The 22456-nt window shown below is 56.9% G+C and overlaps 1 protein-coding gene and 2 long non-coding RNA genes across 5 annotated transcripts in view; 2 read left to right on the top strand and 1 right to left on the bottom strand.

Moving 5' to 3' along the window:
* Positions 1 to 457: 457 nt before the first annotated feature.
* Positions 458 to 6166, top strand: LOC140603905 (uncharacterized). 2 transcript variants are annotated; one of them, XR_012006914.1, is made up of 5 exons: positions 458 to 697; positions 811 to 893; positions 1257 to 1369; positions 4446 to 5247; positions 5687 to 6166. It is a non-coding gene; the product is annotated as an uncharacterized lncRNA (long non-coding RNA). The 2 variants fall into 2 exon arrangements; XR_012006913.1 differs by lacking the exon at positions 811 to 893.
* A 2731-nt stretch (positions 6167 to 8897) lies between these two features.
* On the bottom strand, positions 8898 to 11512 carry LOC140603903 (uncharacterized). Of its 2 annotated transcripts, XR_012006909.1 has the most exons (4): positions 11490 to 11512; positions 10658 to 10793; positions 9445 to 9871; positions 8898 to 9200 (listed from the first exon to the last, which is right to left on the bottom strand). It is a non-coding gene; the product is annotated as an uncharacterized lncRNA (long non-coding RNA). The 2 variants fall into 2 exon arrangements; XR_012006908.1 differs by lacking the exon at positions 11490 to 11512 and having other exon boundaries at positions 8899 to 9200; positions 10658 to 10858.
* The window catches only part of AGO2 (argonaute RISC catalytic component 2), a 111736-nt gene continuing 100762 nt past the window's right edge, over positions 11483 to 22456 (top strand). The window contains exon 1 of the mRNA XM_072774634.1: positions 11483 to 11638. Coding sequence (XP_072630735.1) covers positions 11617 to 11638 — 22 coding nt within the window. The 5' untranslated portion in view covers positions 11483 to 11616. The remainder of the gene's footprint in view (positions 11639 to 22456) is intronic.

Below are 22456 nucleotides of genomic sequence, written 5' to 3'. Positions count from 1 at the left end.
CTCAGGAAATATGCTAGGTGTCAACCTAACGTGTGAGGGGGATACAAAATACTCAAAATTCTTTTAGGGAGAATGTGGACGACTCGCACCAGTGAGCCTTGCAGCCAGAGAAACCGAGGCACTAGCTCCCGGCACCCCGCCGGGGTGGGGGCCCACCTGTCAGGAGGGGGCTGCAGGCACTTTAGACCAACGGCTCGGGTTCAAGGCCTGGCCGGGCCTCTTGCTGGCCGCGTGGTCCCCCTGCCTCAGTTCCCTCGCGGGCCGAGCGCACAGCGCGGAGAGCGGGGCTTTGGGCCAGGGGCAGCGCGCTCTATTATCTCGATGGAGACCCTTTCTGACTACGGGGAGCCCGCCCCTCCCCCCCGGATTGGTAGGAAACCGTTCCTTTCCTGGAGCCGCACTCGGTTCCGCTTTCTGGAGAGACACAGACCCAGACTCTTCCCTCTGCGGCAGGAGAGCGGGTGAGAGGCAGGAGGCACTGTGACCACACAGCCCCTAGATGTGTCCCAATTCGGGTCGCCCTCCCCGTGTGCGGCTCTGGGGAAGCAAGGTTTCGAAACGGAGGACTCGGGGTGAGAGGCCACCGCGCGCAGGCCCCACCTGCATCCAGCCTGTGATGTCCCCCAGGACCCTGTGCCAACCCAGCGTGTGGGGAGAATGCAGGGCCCTGTGACTCTATCCCCGTCTCTCCAGGGAGGTGAGGCCACGTGGCTTCCCTGAGATGGGGGGGGGGGTACAGAAACCCAGCACCACGTGAATGCTGGTTCTTTTTCCCGTGACCGTCACCATCCCTCGCGTGACCCTATTCAGAGTGGAGGTGATGTTCTAGAAGGGGGTCGACCCAGGAAAGCATGCTTTCCCTCAGCCCTGGGCTCAGGGCGGCATGAGGACAGGTGAGGAGGTGGGGCAGGGTGGCCGGCCCAGAGGTGGGGCGGGGGTCAGGACCTTCCCCAAGGAAGCAGGCCCCCCAGCGCGGGTCCTCACGCCCGCCAGCTGCAGGACGCACGAGAAGTTTGGGCGAGCAGTGACAAGTCAAGCACGCTTCGTAAAGTGTGGAAGGGGGACTAAGGAGGTGGGGTGACAAGGTGGCAGCGGATTGCAGCGGGGCGGGGGTGGGTGCAGAGGCGATGGGGGGAGAGGTGCATGAGCCCAGGTGATCAAGAGGTGGGATCAGTGGGATCAGTGGTGGTGCCGACGGGCTGGGAGGTGGTGGAGAAGGAACTTCAAACATGAAACAACCAATGATGCCACCACAGGCTCAGGATGGGCCCAAATCTCCTCGTCCTGCCCGCCAGGAGCCCCGGATCTGGTGGGTCTGTGGTGGTGTCTCCTCGGCACTTCAATATCCAGCGCCCTGATCGCTGATGAGGTGAGCGTCCTTTTTGTCCCTTTATTGTCCTTTTGCTCTACCTTTTTGAGTGAGTGTTTTGCCAGTTTTCTATTGAATTGTGTTTCTTTAAAAATATTGAACCTCCCCCCTTCCAGATGCTGGAGAGGGTCTTTTGCCTGTTGCTGGATGGATGCGGCGCAAGTTCTCCTCACGCTCTTGGGCTTTTCCATTCTTTATGACGCTGTCCTCTTTTTATCATGGAAATTTTCAAATCTGTGCAGAGACCCAGCCTGTGCTTGTCCCTTGCCTTGGTCCCTCCTGGGTTACTTTTTTTTTTTTTTAACTTTTTTAAAGACTTATTTATTTATTTTTATTTATGATAGACACAGAGAGAGAGAGAGAGGCAGAGAGACACAGGAGGAGGGAGAAGCAGACTCCATGCCGGGAGCCCGACGGGGACTTGATCTCGGGACTCCAGGATGGCGCCCTGGGCCAAAGGCAGGCGCCAAACCGCTGAGCCACCCAAGGATCCCCTCCTGGGTTACTGTGAAGCAAAGTCCAGCAATTGCATCTTCTTGTTTAGAAGTGTTTGATGTTCCAGAAGATAAAGGCTCCTTTTTTTTTTTTAAGTGATATAATCAAAACACCATCATCACATTTTAAAATTAAAATTTTAAATTTTAATAAGTATTCCTCAGTATCACCAAATAGCCTACCAGAATTCAAATTTTCCTAATAGTCTCATGATTTTTTTCCCGTTAAAAAAAAATCAAATCCAGGGCAGCCTGGGTGGCTCAGCAGTTTAGCATCGCCTTCAACCCAGGGAGATGATAGAGATCCTGGAGACCCGGAATCGAGTCCTGCGTCAGGCCCCCTGCGTGGAGCCTGCCTGTGTCTCTGCCTCTCTCTCTCTATGTCTCTGTGTCTCTCGTGAATAAATAAATGGAATCTTTAAAAATAAATAAAAGATAAATAAATCAAATCCAAAAGTGGGCACCCTTATGAGGCCTTTGGATGAACAGTTCTTAATTTAATGAAATCCAGTTGTTCATTACTTTCCTTCCGGGGTGGTATTCTTCTATCTCAGTGAGGAAAGCTTTTCTTTTTTATTTTTTTCTAAAGATTTTATTTATTTATTTAATTTATTTATGTTTAAATTAATAGGTTTTTTTAAAATTTTTATTTATTTATGATAGGCACACAGTGAGAGAGAGAGAGGCAGAGACACAGGCAGAGGGAGAAGCAGGCTCCATGCACTGGGACCCCGACGTGGGACTCGATCCCCGGTTCCAGGATCATGCCCCGGTCCAAAGGCAGGCGCTAAACTGCTGCGCCCCCCAGGGATCCCCTAAAGATTTTATTTATTCATGAGAGACGCAGAAAGAGAGGCGGGGACACAGGCAGAGGGAGAAGCAGGCCCCCCACGGAAAGCCCGATGCAGGACTTGCTCCCAGGACCCTGTGACACCCAAGGCAGATGCTCAACTGCTGAACCACCCAGGCATCCCAAGGAAAACTTCTTACCTCCAGGTCATGAAAAACGTCTCCTGCGTTGTCTTGTCAAGTTCTTATTGTTTTGCCTTTCACGTTTCATCTATGATCCACCTGGAACTGGGTTTTAAGGCATTTTTCCCATATGGAGACTCCATTGTCCCAGCACCATTTACTGAAAAGCCCATCCTTCCTCCCACTGCTCTGAGGAGCCAGCATCTTCCTAAGCCGAGTGTCCACATCCACGTGGCCACTTTCTGACGTCTTTCTTCTCTTCCCTCGGCCTTGGCCCATGGACCCAGCAATGTCATTCTGTCTTAGTCACTATGGCAGAACTAGTCTTGCCACTTGGTTCTCCTTTCTCAAGAGTGACTTGGCTATTTTGCCCTTTGCACGTCCACATAAACCGTCAAATGAGCTTGTCCAGGGCCCCTTCTCCCTTCCCTCCCACAGCAGCAACAACAAAAACCTACTGGAGGGATCCCTGGGTGGCACAGCGGTTTAGCGCCTGCCTTTGGCCCAGGGTGCGATCCTGGAGACCCGGGATCGAATCCCACGTCGGGCTCCCTGCATGGAGCCTGCTTCTCCCTCTGCCTGTGTCTCCGTCTCTCTCTCTGTGACTATCATGAATAAATAAATAAAATATTTAAAAAATAAAAATAAATAAATAAAAAGGGGATCCCTGGGTGGCGCAGCGGTTTGGTGCCTGCCTTTGGCCCAGGGCGCGATCCTGGAGACCCGGGATCGAGTTCCACGTGGGGGTCCTGGTGCATGGAGCCTGCTTCTCCCTCTGCCTATGTGTCTGCCTCTCTCTCTCTCTCTCTCTCTCTCTCTCTGTATGACTATCATAAATAAATAAAAATTTAAAAAAAATTAAAAAATAAAAACCTACTGGAATCACATGGAATCTCTAGGTAGAGGTCAATTTGGCCAATGTCAAGGGGCGTCTTTACATTATGGAGTCCCAGCCCAGGGCTGTGCTATCTTCACCCGCTTACTTCGGGCTTATTACATTTCTCAGTAAGGTTTGGGGCACCTGGTTAGTTCAGTTGGCTACCCCCGGCTTTGTGGGCCGTGTCTTTGGGGTTGACTCTTGGTTTTAGCTCAGGTCATGATCTCAGGGTTGTGAGAGCGAGCCAGCGCTGGGCTCTGCGCTCAGCACAGAGTCTACTTGAGATTCTCTCCCTCTCCTTCCACCCTTCCGACTAAGGCTTTCTCTCTCTTTCTCTCAAATAAATACATCTTTCAAAAAACTTTCTCAGTAACGTTTCATTAGACTTCTGTGTAGAGGTCTTGTGCATTTTATTTATACACATTCCTAAATTTTTTTATGTTCCTTTTTGTTTAAGATTAACTTTTGTCACCAGTACATAGAATTATGGTTAATTTTAAGATATTGATCTTTGAGACAAAGACCTTGCTAAATGATAGTGTATCAGAAGCTTATGTCAAAGGACCGTCATCCAATATCATGAGCACAACAGTATAAAGGGATCGTTGTGGAGAGTTAACGCGATACTTATTTATATTATTATGTGTGTTACTCCTTTGATAGATGGTATAATGTTTGCTGAATGGTTTCTCCCTACATGAAAACTAACTTATATTTATCTCCTTGACACCAGGAAATGCTACAAGTCATGTACGCCGCATTGACATTCACCCCCAGGACTCTGGAGCATGTGCATTTGGATGAGTTCACTATTCTTGGCTTTGAGGTGCGGACAAGTCTTGCTGGCACTTGGCAGGTGCTCTGAGGGCTGTCTCACACCGTGCTCCACAAATAAGGGCTGTCCCCAGGTTTGGACACAGGGAGGCAAGGGCAGCCAGCCACACTCACAGGTGAGATCCCTGGTCCTTCCAACAACTGGATCCCGAGTCACACTTCAGGGGTCCGAGTAAGTGTGCCAGATCGCAAGGTGGAGATAAGCACCCGTGCAAAAACCCAGCAGAGAGGACCCAGTGCATAGAACCAAAAAAGATGGTTGTCTGGAGTAGCAGAAGGGGTAGACGGTATCCAGACGAGACAGGGGAATGGGTCAGGCGGGGGCCAGGCCATCAGCGCCAGATGGAACCTTCATCTTGCAGCGACCCGGCCGCTAACTTATTTTTTCCAGCTTTCTCTCTTTCAGACAACCATGAGCTCGCTGTCGGTGGCCAATCCCGTGAGACATCCAAAGTGCGCCTCTGAAAATTCTGATGACGATGAAGGGAACATGCAGGGTGGGGCCTTCCCAGGGCACATCTGTTCCCCATATCTCTTATGACAGCCCCCATGGTAGGCCACCAACCGAGGACGTCAGCGGGGAGCCAAGTGGGAAACGTGGGAGACACGGGAGCTGGCGTTGGGCGACACTTCAGGGGTGAACCTGCAGGTGACTCTCCTCCATCACACAGCTTCTGGGGGAAGCGACTTCAGTTATGCAGGTGAGATTGCGTGGTGTCTCCCTGGAGGGCGGTTTTGCATGTCCTGTGTCCCTGCTGTCAGAGGCTTAAGCCTGGGAGTGGACTTTCCCAGGAAGGGGAGAGACATTTCTTGCCAGGTGTGATGATCATGTAATAATTGTCTTGGGTGTGGGGGTGGGGAGTGTGGCTAGCACATGGGAGTGTCTTTTTTTTTTTTTAATTAACCTTTGTGCTTTGAGATCATCGTAGATTTACATGTTGTTGTAAGAAATAGTATGGAGAGGGGATGCCTGGGTGGCTCAGAGGTTGAGCATCTGCCTTTGGCTCAGATTATGATTCTGGGATCCTGGGATCGAGTCCCGCATCAGGCCTGCTTCTCCCTCTGACTGTGTTTCTCTGCTTCTCTGTGTCTCTCATGAATAAATAAAATGTTTTTTTGTTTTTTTGTTTTTTTTTAAAGAGGAATAGTATGGAGAGATCCCAGGTACCCTTTATCCAGATTCTCCAATGGTAAGATCGCGCAAAACTACAGTATTACAACCGGGATACTAACACCGAAAGAGTCAAGATCCAAACTTCTCTGTCACTGTGAGGCCCCCTCCTGCCCCCCTCCCAGCCACGGCCTCTCCCTCCCTGCACCTCCCTGCTCAGCCCCTCCAAGCCACCCATCTGTTCTCCATCTCTATAATGCCGTCATTTCAGGGATGGTATATACATGGAATCGTGTAATAGGTACCCTTTTTGGATGGGGCTTTTTTCCCACTCTGCGTACTTCTCTTGAGATTCGTGCCAGGGGTTCTGTGCCTCCCTAGTGCGTTCCGTGTGACTGCTGAGGAACGTTCCGTGTGTGGATGGGCCCCAGTTTGTTTAACTACTCACCCCTTAGGGACCCTTGGGCTGTTCCCCAGTTGGAGTCATACAAATAAAGCTGCCGTCAATATCCCCGGGCAGGTGTATGTATAAAGCTGAGATGCCAGGTCTCTGGGAGAAATACCCAGCAGCTCGGGGGCGGGGCCCGCCCGGGGCCGGATGTTTAGGTTTTTTTTTGAGAAACTGCCAAACTCTTCTCCCTGGAGCCCGTACCGCTGGGCATTTGCTCAGCAAGGCGGGAGCGATCCAGCTCCTCCGTAGTCTTCGGCTCGGTCGTTGTCGCTGTGTTTTATTTTAGTGGCTCCACAGGGTGTGCACAGCCGTCTTGCTGTGCTTGGGCTGTGCCTCTCTTGGATGGGCGGCGGCCCGTTTGCTGTCAGGATCTCCTCTTCGGCACATGCCTCTTCCTGTGTTTTGCCCCCCCTCTGAATGCACTGTTTGCTTATTTATTTATTTATTTATTTATTTATTTATTATTTTTTTAGTATTTTATTTATTTATGTTGGAGGGGGGGGAGAATCGTAGGCTGACTCCCCTCTGAGCGAGCCCAAGGCCGGGGCTCGATCCCACCACGCCAAGATCATGGCCTGGGCCGAAACCAAGAATAGGACGCCTCACCCACCGCGCCACTCAGGCGCCCTGATTGTTTGCTTTTTTGCTGTTGAATTCTGAGAGCTCTTTATATAGTTTAGGTCGTAGTCTTTTGTCAGACATTCAGGGTGCAAGCATTTTCTCCCGCTCTAGGCTGGTTCGGTCCTCTGACCCTCTCAGCAGGTCCTCTGCAGAGTAAAAGCTTGAATTTTGGTGAAGTCCAAAGTATGTTTTTCCCTTCATAGCTGTGCCTTTGGTGTTGAGTCTGGGAATTGTTTGCCTAGCCCTAGATCTCCCAAATTTCCTCTCCTTTTTAAACTTTTCCTCTCCTTTTTAAACTTTCCATTTCAATCCATCATCCATTTGGAGTTAATTTCTCCGTGTCTGCGTGTTAGCAGCATCTTGGCTGCCTTTCCTTATTAGACAGAGGAAGGGGCGCGTCCACAGCGGGTGCGTCTCCTGGGCATACACCAGCCGCAGCCCCGCTTGCCCTCTCTTTCCCCTACAGGACACCTTCTGTGGCCCGGCGGCGCCTGAGGCCCCTGGGGTGGTGCAGGGAGGTGGCCCCAGTTGCTTGCATGTTCAGGATTCTTGACTTAGCCTCTTTGGGCGCACAAAATGACAGGGTGATTTATGTACTCAGACTAAGTGGTTTCCCTTCAATGTTGGGTTCGGGGCATAGAAATTGCTTAGATGTGCATTTTGTTCCAACTATGGTGGAAGTATTTGTCAACTCATAAGTACACTCTTGAGTTCTTAATTCAGAAAAACAGCCAATATTTTTATCCAAAGAGCCTTAGAAGGGATCACAGACAGTGCTACCCCGGTGTTTCCCAAAGTCGCCCCTGGAACACGGAGGTACCCTGGGACAAAAGAGTTCTGTGGCCCCGTGGGTGTGGGGCTGCACACTGTTCCCCTCCTTCCTCTTTGTAGAATCATGATTCTTAGCACTTTGTTCAAGGTTTTGAGAAGGGGCGTCTGCTTTCAGCTGAGGTTGTGATCCTGGGGTCCTGGGATCCTGGGATGGAGCCCCACGTTAGGTTCCCTGCTCAGTGGGGAGCCTGCTTCTCCCTGCCCCCCATGCTGTCTCTCACTCTGTCTCAAATGTTTTTTTTGTTTTTTTTTTTTTAAGATTTTATTTACTTATTCATGAGAGATCCACACACAGAGGCAGAGACACAGGCAGACTCCATGCAGGGAGCCCAACATGAGACTGGATCCCAGAACTCCAGGATCACCACCTGGGCAGAAGGCAGATACTCAACCACTGAGCCCCCTAAAATCTGTTTTTAAAAAAAGGTTTTGAGAAGGCTTGCAATTGATAAAGCTGTTTAAGGTTCACTCAGTGCTTCCCATCTCTTTGACCCCCTAATTCTGCTTTGTCACATGCAGAACATGTCTTGGGAACTGACTTGTTCCAGCGTCTACACCGTAGGCTTGGGAGAAACCAAGAGCCCCCGGGGTGCCGAGGAGCACAGGCGCTTCTGCTCCGCCCGCGGTGACCGGCCCCTGCCGTCTTGCCACAGCGAAGGGCGCCTCAGCACCCGGCGCTGAATTGCCCAGGCAGGGATCTGGGACACCGGGAGCCCCCTGTGGCCAACACCAGGCGCCGAGTGGGGACCTGGGAGGGCAGAGCGGGGGGTACCTGGGGGCCGGGGGTGGGTGCCCTGAGACGTTTCATAGCCAGAGCTGCGGGGGCTCCAATGCTTTAGGGGCTCAGGACCGCGGGAGCGGAAGGCGGCGGACCCCTGGGCTTGGGGCTGGGAGGAGCGGGAGGGGACGCTCTGGGTTGGGGGCTGCAGGCCCGGGGCCCCGGGGGAGAGCCGAGGGGGTGCTGGCGGCGGGGGCGGCCCCGCGCAGGGGAGCCCCAGCCCGGAGACGGCGCCCCTCGCCGGCAGGGGGCGCGCGCGGTCCCCGCCGAGTCGCGACACAGTGAAGCGACTGGGAGACATTATGTTGCCCGACCTCTTGCACTGGACCCCGTGCAACAAAGTGCAACAAAGTTACCCCCGCGGCGTGTGCGCGGAGGGGCCGCTCTGGGGCCGGGGGTGGGGGGTGCAGGGAGGGGGAGGGGAGGGGGCCGCGGCCGGGGCTGGAGAGGAGGGCAGCCTGCGGCGGGAGGCCCGGGGGTGGGAGGCGCGGGGGGACAGTCGGCTGGGGGCCTGCTGAGTCACAAGCAGGAGACAGAGGACATCATGGTTATTTTTTTTTTTTTAAGATTTATTTACATGAGAGACACAGAGAGACAGAGGGGCAGAGACACAGGCAGAGGGAGAAGCAGGCTCCGTGCAGGGAGCCCGACGTGGGACTCGATCCGGGTCTCCAGGATCACGCCCTGGGCTGAAGGCGGCGCTAAACCGCTGAGCCACCCGGGCTGCCCCCTGGTTTTTATTTTTTAAAAGATTTATTTATTTGAGAGCGAGAGCGAGCACACAGAGGCAGAGGGAGGAGCCCACTCTCAGCCAGGGAGCCCCCAGGGAAGGGCCTCGATACCAGGACAACAGGATCCTGACCTGAAATGAAGTTAGAGGCTTGGCCGAATCAGCCACCCAGGTGCCCCTCACCGTTATTATTTTTTTAATGTTTTATCGTGAAACACAGAGGGTACAGAAAACATATAAACAAACCAATGTGCAGCTTGGGATGTGCAAATGAGCAGCAGTCTACTGGAAGGAGCATTTCCCGCAGGTCAGCAGCCTGCACAGCCCGCCCGTGGCCAGGGCACCCCACCCCACCCCACCCCACCCCAGCACCTACCACTTTGACTCATGGTGACCACCTTCTGGCTTTCGCTCAACTTTTTACCAATAATGTACCCCTAAACAACGTAGTTCAATTTTGCTTCTTTTGTAGCTTCTACAAATGTAATCCTGCAGCCTGGGCCTCGGCCTCTTTCACTCAACACCCTGGACACTCATCCGTGTTGGAGGGGGTCTTCATTTTCATCTCTAGGTTTTACTTGAGGAGGATCCACCCGCCTCACAACCCGCTCCAGTGCTGGTGGATGCTGGGTGGCGCACCCAGCCCCCTTCCTCTGCTCCCAAACATGCATTTCAACGGCTCGTCCACGTAGGGCCAGGTGTGAGCTTTTCCAGGCACTACCAGACACTTTCCTCCCAAACCGCTGGACTGATTCACACTCCAGTAACACTCTTGAGAAAATGAAGACGTGGATCTGAAGAGCCTGTGGAAGGTGAAGTGGAAGATCCTGACCAAGCAGGCGGGGCCTGCACCCCGCAGGGCGTCGTGCACCAAGTTAAGGATTTCGGACCCTGGGCAGATGGAACTGGAGAGCCCACGAAGGGCTTTGAACAAAGCAGGCACGCAGTCAGGTTTGGGATCACACAAAGGGGACTGCTGGGTGGAGAGCCGGCAAGGGTAGTTTGAGGGGCTTCTCAGGGGACCCAGGCCAGCTTGAGGGGTGGGGGTGGTCAGCAGAGGACCAGGGAGGGATGCATGAGCGCCTGGGGGCTGATGCCACGGCACCGACCCCATTCATATCAATGATGTGAAGATCCGTGTCCCTTTAAGTTTCTCTCTGGAGGAAACCATGGTTTTCTGGCATTTATTTAGGGATGTTCTTGAGACTTGCAAAGCCTGCTTAGGATGCTAAGCTCCTTGCAGGCAGGGCTCTTGGTCTTTGCATCACCCTGGCAGGAGGAACACTCAGGTCCTCGCACCCAGTACGCAGGTAGCACACGTTTATAGGATGAAGGAAAGCGCAGGCGGGTAGGTTACATCGGCGACCAGCGAGTGTGGACTTCGTGTCACCTTGAGACTTGTAACCCCCATCAACGAGGAGAGGGAGGGGGTAACCGCGGCCGGAGCCGGGGCCCGGGTGGGGGCGAGGGACGGCCTCCGTGAGCACGGCGGGGAGCACGGGGCGGGGTCCCAGAGGCACAGGGCGCGCGCCCGCCCTCCCGGCGGCTTGGCTTGGACCTCACGCAGCTAACACGCGCCCCAAACTCACTGTTCAAGTTTTTTTTTCCATGACGCTCTGGGCTCCCGGCCGGGAGGTGGCGGTGTGGTCGTGCGCAGGCCCCGCGCCTTCAAGTTCAAGCTCCGGGCTGGGCGCGAGCTTCCCCACGGTCGCCTTTCGGTAGTAACTTGAAAAACCAGGCAGGCGGGGAGGCCGGGGCCGGGGCCGGGGCCGGGGCCGGGGCCGGGGCGGGGACGGCCACAGCAGCCGGGCCGCTGGGGGGCGGGGGGGCGCGGGGGGGGGCGCCGTGCGCCGCCCCCCCAGCCGGAGCGGGCGCCCCATGCGAGGAGGCGGCGCGGACACCAGGGGGGGCTTCTGCTCTTTCTTCCCGGCCTCCGGCGGCGATGCCCCGCGGGCCCCGCTCCGCCCAGGAGGGGAAGACGGCGCCCCCGGAGCCGCTGGGAGGGGCCCCGCCCCGCCCCCCGCGCCCCGCCCCCGCGGTGGGGCCCCGCGCCCTCGCCCCCGCCCCCACCTCCACCTCCCCGCGGGGCCCGCGCCCGCCCCCCCGCCGGGCTCCCGGCCGCCCGCGCGCCGCCCCGCCCCCTCCTCCCCCTCTCCGTTCTCCCCTTCCTCCTCCCCCTCCTTCCCCTCTTCCCTCCCTCCCTCTCCTTCGCCCCGCCCTCCTCCCCTCCCCTCCCCTTCGCCCCGCCCTCCCCTCCCTCCTCCCCTCCTCCCCTCCTCCCCCCTCCCCTCTCCTTCGCCCCTCCCTCCCCTCCCTCCCCTCCCTCCTCCCCTCCCTCTCTCGCTCGCCCCTCCCTCCCTCCCTCCCTCCCTCCCCCCCGCCCGCCGCCTCCGCCCGCCGCCCCGGCCGCGTCGGGTAAACCTGTTTGGCGAGGCGGCCGCGCCGGGGCGGATCGTGCGGCCGGCGGCTCCCTCGCGGCTCGCGGCGTCGGGGCCCGTGGCGCGCGCGCGGCCGCCCCTCGGCCCCGGAGCCCCTCGGCGGCGCCACCATGTACTCGGGAGCCGGCCCCGGTGAGTCCTCGCGGGGGGCGCCGGCCCGGCCGCTCGCGCTCGGCCCCGCGGCGGCGGTTGGCGGGCGGGGGCGCGGGGCGGGGGCGCGGGGCGGGGGCGCGGGGCGCGCGGGCCTCGGGGGGCGCGGGGGGCGCGGGCGAGGCCGGGGCGCGGGGCCTGCGGGGCGGGCGGCGGCGGGGCCCCGGGCGGGGGGGCGGTCGTTCCTCGGCCCAGCGCGGGCGCGCAGCCCGGCCTCCCTCCGCGGCCCGGGTCGTCGGGGCGCCCCGCGCGGCCTGGGCCTTGGCGCCCCCCGCGCCCCGCGCCCCGCGCCCCGGGGGCCCCGCGGGTGGAGCCGGAGGCCGGGGCCGGGGCCGGGGCCGCGCGGCCCGCGTGTAGGCCCGAGGCCCGCGCCCGCCTCGCCCGCCGCCCGGCCCGGCCCGGCCTCCCGCGCCCCCGGCCTGCCCGCCGCGCCCCGGGGGTCGGCGGGGACGGCGGGGACGGCGGGGACTGCGGGGCGCCGGGGCGGGGGCGGGGCGGGGGTCGCGCCGGGTCGCGCCGAGCTCGGGGTGCGGGCGGCGGGGGCCGGGGACGCGCGGCTGCGGAGCCAGCCCGAGCCCGGCGAGCCTGGGGCGCACTCAGTTTCGTTTTTCTCGTTGCCAGCACTTCTGCGGCCCCTTCTCTGAAGGAAAGTCTGGAAAGGCTGAATTGTGGCCAATTCCCGCGGGTGGCGAGGACTGTAGCCCGAGAGGGACGGGAAGCGGCACCTTAAAACCCTAAGACTGCGTGCGTCTCATTTTCATTCCAGACACGCCGGCTGCTTATTCAAGTGTTAATTGCCTTTTACAATTTACTAGAAGCGGGCGAGGAGGAGTGTCGGTTCCCTTAGCACCCCTCCTCGCCCGGCCGCTCTCTTTCTTTGCAAAAGTTCTAAAAAACTTAAAGGAGTAACACGTTTCCCCCCCTTGTTTTCGACGCACCGTGGAAGGGCAGCCGGGGTGCTGGGCCAAGAAAACAGTCAAGTGTTGTAAAGCTTTTTTCCTTCTCCCGCCAGGCACGTGGCTCCTAAATTTCCCGGCTGGGCCTGCCACTTGGCCGGGGCATCGCCTGTCCCCTTTGTCTGCCAGGCCCCGGCCGCTGCAGGCTTGCTCGGTCCCCTCGCTAGGTGTGCTGATGGGGCCCTGGCGGCTCCCGCCCAGACGTGCTCCCCAGCGGGGGTCTGGAAGCCCCCCCTCCATCCACTCAGGCCCCTTGTTGCCGTGGGCCCTGGCTGCTGTGTCTGTCCACCAACACTTCTATGCCTTGTGAATTCTGAGTGTCTTTTTTTTCCCCCCTGATGTCACTTAATCTAAAAGCTTGTCCAAGGCCGAGTTCCATCAACTTTTAAGCCTCTCCAGACTCTGGGCAGCTTGATTGAGGAATGGTTTTAATCCTGCATCTGGGAGGTTCCTCAGGCCTGGTGGGGAAGGGCCCTGGGCTATGTGGGCACCGTCCCGAGGGCAGATTTGGCTTCTTGAGACCCTGGGCAGGCAGGTCTTGGGCACCCCCCACCCCCCCTTACCTAGCCAAGCAAGGGGGGATCTCCCAGGAATCCCTGTAAAGGGATCCCAGCGAGTCTTAGCCACTACAGTGTGGATTTATTTATTTATTTATTTATTTATTTATTTATTTATTTATTTATTTTCAGATTTTCAGTTTAAAAGTTGAGGGCCCAGAAAAAGTAGAGAACCTTGAGGAAGGTCAGGCTTTGTGTTGTGTGTCCAGTTAACCCACAGGATGGCTCGGCAAATTGGTGATGTTCGTTTTGAAGGTAGACGGCAGAGGCTCACGTAGGTTAAGAACGTTGCCAAGGTCATGTGGCTGGTGAGCATTAGGATGATATGTCTGATCCCAAGCTGACTGTACACCCTCCTCAAAGAGGTGGTTTTCGCTCCTTTTGACCTTGACCCACACTAAGAAATACCTGTTACATCTCGACTGGACCGGTGTGCGCATGCGCTCGCTCAGGTGTGATCGAAACAAGAGCTTGGCGAAGCTCTGCTTACCCTGAACTGTGCGCCGGGGGGTATTTTTCTCGCATTTCTGTTTTCAAAAACCTGTAGCCCCCCCTGGATCTCCGGGCTCCTTTCTGGTCACCAACAGCTTTTGGAAGGATCTGGCTCTGCTGCGATTCTCTGCATTGTGGCGTGGTGGGGAGAGGGCCCCGTGGTTCGCAGATAAACCTGCCCTGGAATTGGACAGCTTTGGTTGAAAAAATAAATGGGTCTGTAGGATAGTTCTTAAGCTAATGGCAGGATGGGAATGAACCCAAATTTCAGGCTCTGTGAGTGTGCTGTAATTATAAGGCTGTGTGCAGTTCAGTTTTATTCTATCCACCGAGGCTTTTAATTTGGCTTAAAAGGAGCTTTTGGAGTAGTTTCTTGAATGAAACTTTTTTTAATGTTATATTTCCTATTTTAGAAGAATGAAAAGATGCTCGGTCTGGATTGTAGAAAAATTACAAATCGTTTTGCTCCTTCCGATTTTAATACACTTATTAAGCGACGTACTGAGTAAATTGACTTAAAAGGTAGAGTTCGCAGTAGCTATGTGTTAGGCCCACGATAAACGCTTTCCACGTGTGAATTAGCGTTTGTGCTCTGAGGTTCGGTACGTCGCTACTTCTTACTATTCTAACTATTCGAGAGAGTTTGGTGGTTCCAGGTAGTGGGTTCTCCAGCGACCCGGAGCCTTCAGAGATGAACAGATTAGTTTGTTGTTGGGGTTGAATGTCAAGATCTGAAACTGTCTGAGGGATCCTGTTGGAAGGGGATTGTTTCTTTGGTTTCATAGTGCTCTAGCTACTGTGTGTTACAGCCCTCATGGCACTGCTACAAAGTAACTTTTGTGACCCAGAAGTCCTGTTTGAGAAGCCTCTAAGGGGATTGTGACTTTGAGCATCACTGGCTTTCAGTGAGGTTCCCGGTGCCAGTCAGCTCCTGCTTCCCACTGCTCCCCCCACCCCAGTTCCCAGCGGAGCAGCCTGGTCGCAGTGGTGATGCACCTTTGCCACACAGCAGGTGTCCCTCTGCCCAGTGGGGGGATGGAGGGAGGTGCTGCTGGCCGGAAGGCTTGGTTGGATCCGTTAGAAACCTCGAAGCACGTAAGTGTGTAGGGAAACACGACGTAAAAGTTGCAACTCCTCTGCCCGGTCTGGTTTTCAGAAGCACAATATTATTTCTCGTTAACTTCCAGTTTCGGTGTCAAAACTTTGCACAACGCCGGTGCGCACTGTGTTCTTTATAATGAGTGTTACGTGTGTTACCATATCCTGCCAGTCTGGTAAAATAAATTTTTGTTTCGTGAATTGTTACTACAGATGTTCAAAATGTAACACTTGATTTTGTTTTTAACAGTTTCTGTTGTGAGATAGTTTACACAAAGTAGAGCACCAAGTAGGACGTTCTCCCATTTTTCCGTCACTGAGCCTCTGACCATCGAGATGACCTGCATTGGTTTCAGATGGGCCCCTTTCCCCTTTTTCCTTTGTGGAGCTACTCGAGAGCCAATTCCAGATCTGTCATTTCACCCCGAGTACTTAAATACTGTGTCTAAAGAAGGGGGACACTTTGAACCCCAGGCCACTTTCACAAGTTTGTAATCACTTTCTCTTGTCTCAGAAGCGTGTTTATAGTGGGCTGTATGGATTGTGGGTTTTAATAAAAGTTCACCCACGAATTTGGTGGTGTGTCTTTGGGGCCCTCTAACCTGGGCTCTAACGCTGGGGCCCCTCCCCCGCTGTCCCCTGCTGCGGGCTGGCAGGGACACTTAGATTGTAAAATCCCTTTCCTTCAGAGTGTGTTTATCCTCCTCCCCTGTTTCCTAAAAAGAACCCTGTTGTTCGGGATCCCTCTGTTTTGTGGAGTGAGGCTGGTTGGAGACCCCCTTGCCTGTGGTTTTAATTCTGACACATTGATCTTAAGCCGTGTGTGTAGACAGACCCCTTTGCATCTGGAATTTCCTGTTACAGAAGAATCCTGGGTTTTTTCGTGGTGCTCTGAGCAGAAGGGAAGCTTTGGGGTGTGTAGAGAACACTGTGGTCCTTGGGAAGCTTGTGCATTTGTCTCTGCCACCCCCGCCCCCCGAAGGTGGGGATGTCTCTTCCCCAGGTGTGGGAGCGGCTCTGCACATGGAGGTGGGAGCCGGGCTCCGTCCTCCGGCTCCTTCTGGCCCTGTTTGCTCCTGGCCGTTTCTCCAGGCTTCACGGCTCTCCTCCCACCTGTGTTAGGCGTCCTGGGTGGAGGAGCCCAGGTGAGGTGCCGTGGCCACTCTAGCCGGTGAAAGTATCACTGAACTGTACTGTTCTAATTTTCTTTCCCCTCGCTTTTCTCTTTCGAAGTTTAAAAAACCCGCCACCACTGGCTGGTCTCTGGGTCCTTACTCTCCATGACCGAACAACGGTGCCTTTCTAGTTTATCTTTCAGTAGAGCTGTGCCCTGGGTGACCAGACAGTTTGTCATCTACTCTGGAAACTTTTGCAAGTGAACTAGGGGTGGGTGTGGGTGGAGGGCTCTAATTATTTCCCTGAGACAGGGGCGTACCCCAGGGCCGCCTGGGCAAATCGGGTGGATGTCTCCCTGACTCACAGCATTTCTTTCATCTTAGGCTTGTAGACTAGCTCAAAAATAAAGGGCTTAAACGCTTGATTGATTGATTGATTGATTGTAAAGATTTTGTTTTTAAGTAATCTCTACATGCAATATGGGGCTCGAACGTGTGACCCCAGGATCAAGAGTCCGCACGTTCCGCCGACTGAGCCAGCCGGGCACCCTTGGGCTTACACATTTTAAAGGGTTTCACTCTTCAGTGGCTTTGCTCTTACTGAAATCCTCCTAAAGTCTGAAGGATGCAAGCACAGTCTTTGAGAAATTGCCACCAAATTGTCCCTACAGGGTGCCGACACTGCTCCCTCCGTCGCTAGCTGCGGACTGGAGGCAGCCCCCGCAAACTGCCTGCCAGCACTCAAAAAATCCCACCTTTTCACCTTCCTCTTCCGTCCCTCAAAGTCACAGCTCGAGCAGAGGACACAGGGAATGTCATCGGTGCCAGCGCTGTGCGTGTCCTGGGTCTCAGTTTCCTCATCTGTACATGGGGAGCTGGGCCTTGCTGGCTTAGGTCCCCTCGCATTTACGTCCTCTGGTGTGGTTGCTCTCTGCTGACTTCTGACCGGCTGGGGAAGGGGCTGGTGACCCCTGGGAACAATGTATGTGAGGGCCCAGGGTCCCTGACTCTTGATTTTGGGTCAGGTCCTGATCTCAGGGTCAGAGGATTGGACTCCATGCCCAGCGAGGCCTCTGCTTCTCCTTCTATCTCTGCCCCCCCCCCCCGTGTGGGCATGATTTTTCTCTTGAGGGCTCTCTCTCTAAGATAAAAAAAGAGAGGGATCCCCGCATGGCTCAGCAGTTTAGCGCTTGCCTTTGGCCCAGGGTGAGATCCTGGAGTCCTGGGATCAAGTCCTGCATCAGGCACCTGGCATGGAGCCTGCTTCTCCCTCTGCCTGTGTCTCTGCCTCTCTCTCTATCATGAATAAATAAATAAAAATCCTAAAAAATAAAATAAAGAAATCTTTAAAAAAGAGAGAGAGAGAGGATGGTCTTGGTAACAGCATGGGGGACAGTTGGATGAAGTGGGAAGGGGGGATTGCAGGCAGGTGCTCAGGGCTGAGACTGTGCCCCCCCCCCCACCCCGGGGTGGGATGGCTGAGGGGAGACATGGACAGGACCCCTCGGTACCATCTGACCATGAGCTTGGGCCCATCTAGTCTGCACTTCCTAAGTGGGCCCCATTTACTTAGCCCCATGTGCTGGTATCTGGGCCCCGAACCCCCCCTTCCTAGCCCGGGACTGTGGCTCAGTCTCCCTTTTCAGACCTGGAAGGTGAGGATCGTAGCGCCACCCTCAGGGTTGTTGGGCTGACGAGGTGAGACGTGCCAAGTGGCCCGGGGCTGGACGTTGTCCTCGAGTGAGGGCGGGTGTGCGTCTGTCCGGGGGTCCCAGCCCTGCTGTCATCCGTGGAGTTTCTCCAGCTCGAATGAGTGCAGCGCGGAGCCGCCCAGAGGAAGCATCCCAGCTGGTGGCTGGGCCGCTGGCCTCATCCTCATCTCTGTGACCACAGTTGTGACCGTCTGAATGAGCCGCCCGACGGGGCATCACTACGTGCAGCTTTGTTACTGGCAGCTGCTGCCGACGCCAACCAAAATAAATGGCAGGAGCCGGACAGGCTCTGGGGAAGAGACCCCCTTGTGGCATCTGGACACGTTGAGTTGAGGTCCGAGGAGCCCGAGGTGGGCTCTGGGAAAGGCAGCTGGAAGGCCTCCGTGAGGTGGGCCACGAGTGGGCGCGGCTCGTGGGACTGCCCCGGCGAGGGGAGTGAACCCCGTTTCCCTGGCCTGACAGCTGGCCGAAGAATCACCCGAAGATCCTGGAGATTAAATTTTGCAGATGTCCCAGGGGGTTGCCTTGGTTCACGGGGCCTGAGACCCGCCGCTGTTAGGAGTGGGCGTGGGAGAGGGGGTAGAAATGAGCCCCAGGGGCGTCTTCATGGCGGGGGTAGGAGAGAGTGGGGCTGCGGCCCCGGGGCCGAGATTCTGGGGTGAGGGCGTCGAGGCTGCAAGGTGGACTTTGCGATGGGCCGTCACGAGGCAGGGTCACCTGTGTGTGGCTCCCTTCCCTGGTGAAGCGGCCAGGTCTGGCCATGACGGCCCCTCCTTCCTGAAGCTGCACCTGTTGCAGCTCGCGGGGTGCTTCCGTGTGCTTCCATGTGCTTCCGTGACCTCTGTGCTACTTTGATTGCAGCCTGTCACACCTCCGCCGGGAATGGGGGCGGAAGACTTGCGAGGGTCCCTTCGGGGCTGCGGCAAGTTCCCAGGGGGACCTGCTCTGTTGCCATCGCCAGGAACCCGAAGAGCGGGCCTGGGCCAAGGGGCGCCTTCAAGCCAGCAGGGCTCGGGGCCGCGGCGGTTCCTCCCCTGAAGCTCCTTCATCGTAACTTAAAGCCGTCTCGAGGGTCGCAGGGGGCAGCACCGAGGGGTGGCGCGTGGGTGGCGTTTCAAGCTCTTCTGGGTGCCTGGGCCCTGAGCTATGGTACTTCACGGTGCCACACGAACCTGTGACCGAGGTTCGCAGGTCACAGTCACTGGAGAAGCCTGTGTGCTTTGACGCAAAGTAGAGTAACACAGCCATTGGGAGTTTTTCTGTAAAATGTCTTGTTCACTTGTTGGTGAGGGGGTTTGAGCCCAGCGTCCCCGTGGCTGAGGACTAAGTGGAGGCGCCTCACGAACCCGATGTCGGGGCCCTGCCGTGGCGGCCTGCCCGCCGCGCCCTCAGGCCCCCGATCCGCCGGGCGTTAGCCGCGCCCACGCAGGACGCGGAGGGGACACGGTGCCTGACACAACCGGGGGCTGCAGATGGTGCCTGCCCCCCGGGAGCGGGGTCCTGTCCCCACGCGGGGCCTTGGGCCAGCAGGCCGTGGCAACGCTCGCCTACGTGTAGGAACAAGGACTTGCTGGAGAAACACTAGCAGGAGGTGGGGAGAAGGCCGAGGATGACGGGCGGAGAGTGAGGAGCCGGACGGACGCTGGGGCCGCGTGGCGTCGAAGCGTCGCCGTGACGAAGCCCGGGACAGGCTGCCTGGGCCGCCCTCCCTCGCATCCTGGCCGCACGGAGAGTGAACACCTGCCGCTGGAGGTGCGTTCGGCCGGCGACAGTTGCGGGGCGCGGGGAGGCCCGCTGACCTCCCTGTCCCTGCTGTGTCGCGGGCTGCCCGCGGGGTCTGTCCCCGTCCGCCCCGCACCCCGTCGGCTCTGGCGAGCTCCCAGCCTGCCGCTCGTCTCCTTGGTTGGCCTCTGAGCGCCGCGGCCGCCCCGTGGGCTCCGCACCAGGGAAGTGACAGCTGGGCCTTGGTGGCCGGAGCCCGCGGTCCTGGCAGCACCTGCGGAAGGGACGCGGCTCTAATGCCGTTGGCGGCGGAGCCCCTCACGGACGACTCCCCAGAGGTTGGCCCGCCTGGCACGGGCACGGGGGCGGCAGTGGTGCCAACGAGGCCCAGGCCCTGGGTGTCACCCAGGAGCCCAGTCACAACCCGGGGGGTCACAACACAATTTCCTGCTTGTGGTTTCTGTGTGGCGGCCCCGCAGTGGCCCCGTCGGTGACTGGGGCCGGGGCGGGTGGGGGACCCTGCCGGGGATGCTCTGTTCCTAAAGTGGGCGGCTGCCCCAGGAGGCGTGCGGGTCGTCAAGTGTCACATGCAGCTCACGGCGAGAACGGCGCGTTAGACCTGGAAGGTGTCTCCACGCATCCGCACCTTGTAGTTACAGCTTAACCTTGGACTGTCCGCAGGGAAGGCTTTGGGGCCTGAACAGTCGGGTACTTTCGTGAGGGGAGATGGACGCCAGTCAGGTCGTTGTGTAGCTGCTGAAGATGAAGGGGGGGGTGGGTGGGCACTGCAGGTGTGTTCGGAAGGTGCGCAGGTGCGCTTGGAGCAGGAGCCGAAGAGGAGGGACGGGCTGAGGTGAGAAGGCCAGGCAGGTGCAGGCGGAGGGCGGGGAGGTCAGTGTCTGCTTGGGGTCCAGAATGGACTTTATGCCCAGGAGGGGTTTCTTTCTTTTTTTTTTAAAGATTGTATTTATTTATTCATGAGAGACACAGAGAGGGGGGGGGGGCAGAGACCCAGGCAGAGGGAGAAGCAGGCTCCATGCAGGGAGCCTGACACGGGACTTGATCCCAGGACTCCAGGATCATGCCCTGGGCCAAAGGCAGGCACTAAACTGCTGAGTCCCCCGGGCTGCCCTCAGGAGGGGTTTCTAAAGGGATCCCCGTGCTGCTGTGCTCAGATCACACTGCAGAGGGTGGGTGGAGGCCAAGAATTGCCTATAGGAGGTCGCTGTGCCTGGAGGAGGTCCCTCTTAAGGTGGGGGCACTGAGCTGGGCTCAGGTGGACGATGGGAAGGAGTGGGAGCACATGTGACCCCCCACTGGCCTCCAGAGATCCTTGGTGCCTCTGGAGCCCTCTTGGCTGCCCCTGCCCCTTGTCGCTCTGGTGGGGCCCCAGTCCGTGCTGCTTTATGTGCAGATGTTGAAGAGCAAGCTCTGCCAGGTAAGGGGGTCTGTCTGCCTGCCCCTGCCCCCCGCCTCCCAGGCCTCTTGGGTGGTCCCCTAGTTACCAGTTTAGAGACAACTCCTCCTCACTGTCCTGGGAGGCCCAGGCCCTCTTCACATCTGCCCAGTGACTCGAATGATGTGGCTTTTAACAGGTGACTGAGTCGGGATCCAGGTAAGGCCCACACTGGGATGGGTCAACGTGTCTTTTCAAGATCTTTTAAGAATAACAGCTTTATTGGTGTGTAACTCGTGTGCCGTGCAGTTTGCTTTTTATTTTTATTTTTTTTATTTTTTAAAGATTTTATTTATTTATTCATGATAGTCACAGAGAGAGAGAGAGAGAGAGGCAGAGACACAGGCAGAGGGAGAAGCAGGCTCCATGCACCGGGAGCCCGATGTGGGATTCGATCCCGGGTCTCCAGGATCGCGCCCTGGGCCAAAGGCAGGCGCCAAACCGCTGCGCCACCCAGGGATCCCTAGTTTGCTTTTTAAAGTGTAAAATGTGGTGTCTGTTTACAGACTTTCCAGCCACGCCCACAGTGTCCGGACACTTGGGCCCCCCGAAACCCCATGCCTGTAGCTCCCCCTCCCCAGCCCCAAACAGCCATGTTGCGTCTCTTCGCCTCCCGCTTCCCCGCCTCTCACTGTTCTGGGTGGAAGCTGGCAGGGGGTGCGTGTTCCCCAGAGTCTGGATTTGCCTGGTGACGTCTTGGTGTGATCCGACCTGTTCCTCTGTCCTGTGTGGGATCAGACCCAAGGGCTGGATCTGATGCAGGTTCTACTTTTTCTGGCTTCGGGGACTTTGGGTCGCTGGTACCTCCCACGGCTGCAGCCTCTTCCTCCGAGGCGGCTCTGCAGCTTCTCCCAGCGCCGCTGCTCTTGGCTGGTGATCTCAGTTCACTAGGGTTCGTGCGGCGCTCGGTTCTGCTACAGTGAAAACTTTCCCACGGCAACTGTGTGCTTCTGGGTGTGTCTGGAAGGCAGAGGAATGTCAGGGACCAGCCTAAAGGCAGGAACCGCCCCTGGAGAAGAGACAGGTGGGGGGTGATGCTGTGGGTACCAGAACGTGGTCCGAGGGAGGGGCTGCTTTGTTCTGGCGGGAGCAGGGCCCCCTGAGGGTGGGCAGCAGGTGCGTGACGGCGGACTTGGGAGTCTTCATCCACTTCGGGGTGGGGAGGTGCTGAGATCCTCGCTGGTGGCGGAGGGAGGGGAGCTGCACGTGGGGCGGGAGCCAGAGACCCTTGCGCCCAGCTGGCGTCATTGATGACTGGGTAACGAAGGAACAGCTGGGGTAAGTTTTATTATTTATTTTAAAAAAAAAAAGGTTTATTCATTTATCTTGAGCAAAGGGGGAGCAGAGGGAGAGGGAGAGAGAATCTGGAGTAGATCCCTGCTGAGGGTGGAGCCCCACTTGGGGCTCGATGTCACAACCCTGAGATCATGACCTGAGCTGGAACCAAGAGTCAGGTGCCTAACCAACTGAGCCACCCAGGTGCCCCAGTTTGTTTTATGGATGGGCTCCAGTTAAGGGAATTCTGGAAAATCGAGGAGAAAAAGTCCATGGTATTCACTTTGCACATTTGTAGCGCCCAGTGTGTTTTACCTGGTGGTCTCTCTCCTTCCTGCGTTGTAAGCGCCATTGCTGCGCTGGATCCTCTTGGTTCTCTTTGGTCTGTTTCCAGTGTCCATCGTAGTATTTTTTTTT

Source organism: Canis lupus, chromosome 14, assembly GCF_048164855.1.
Source record: "Canis lupus baileyi chromosome 14, mCanLup2.hap1, whole genome shotgun sequence".
Taxonomy (NCBI): domain Eukaryota; kingdom Metazoa; phylum Chordata; class Mammalia; order Carnivora; family Canidae; genus Canis; species Canis lupus.
The sequence above is the reverse complement of the archived record's forward strand: the minus strand, read 5'-3'. Positions and strand labels throughout refer to the sequence as shown.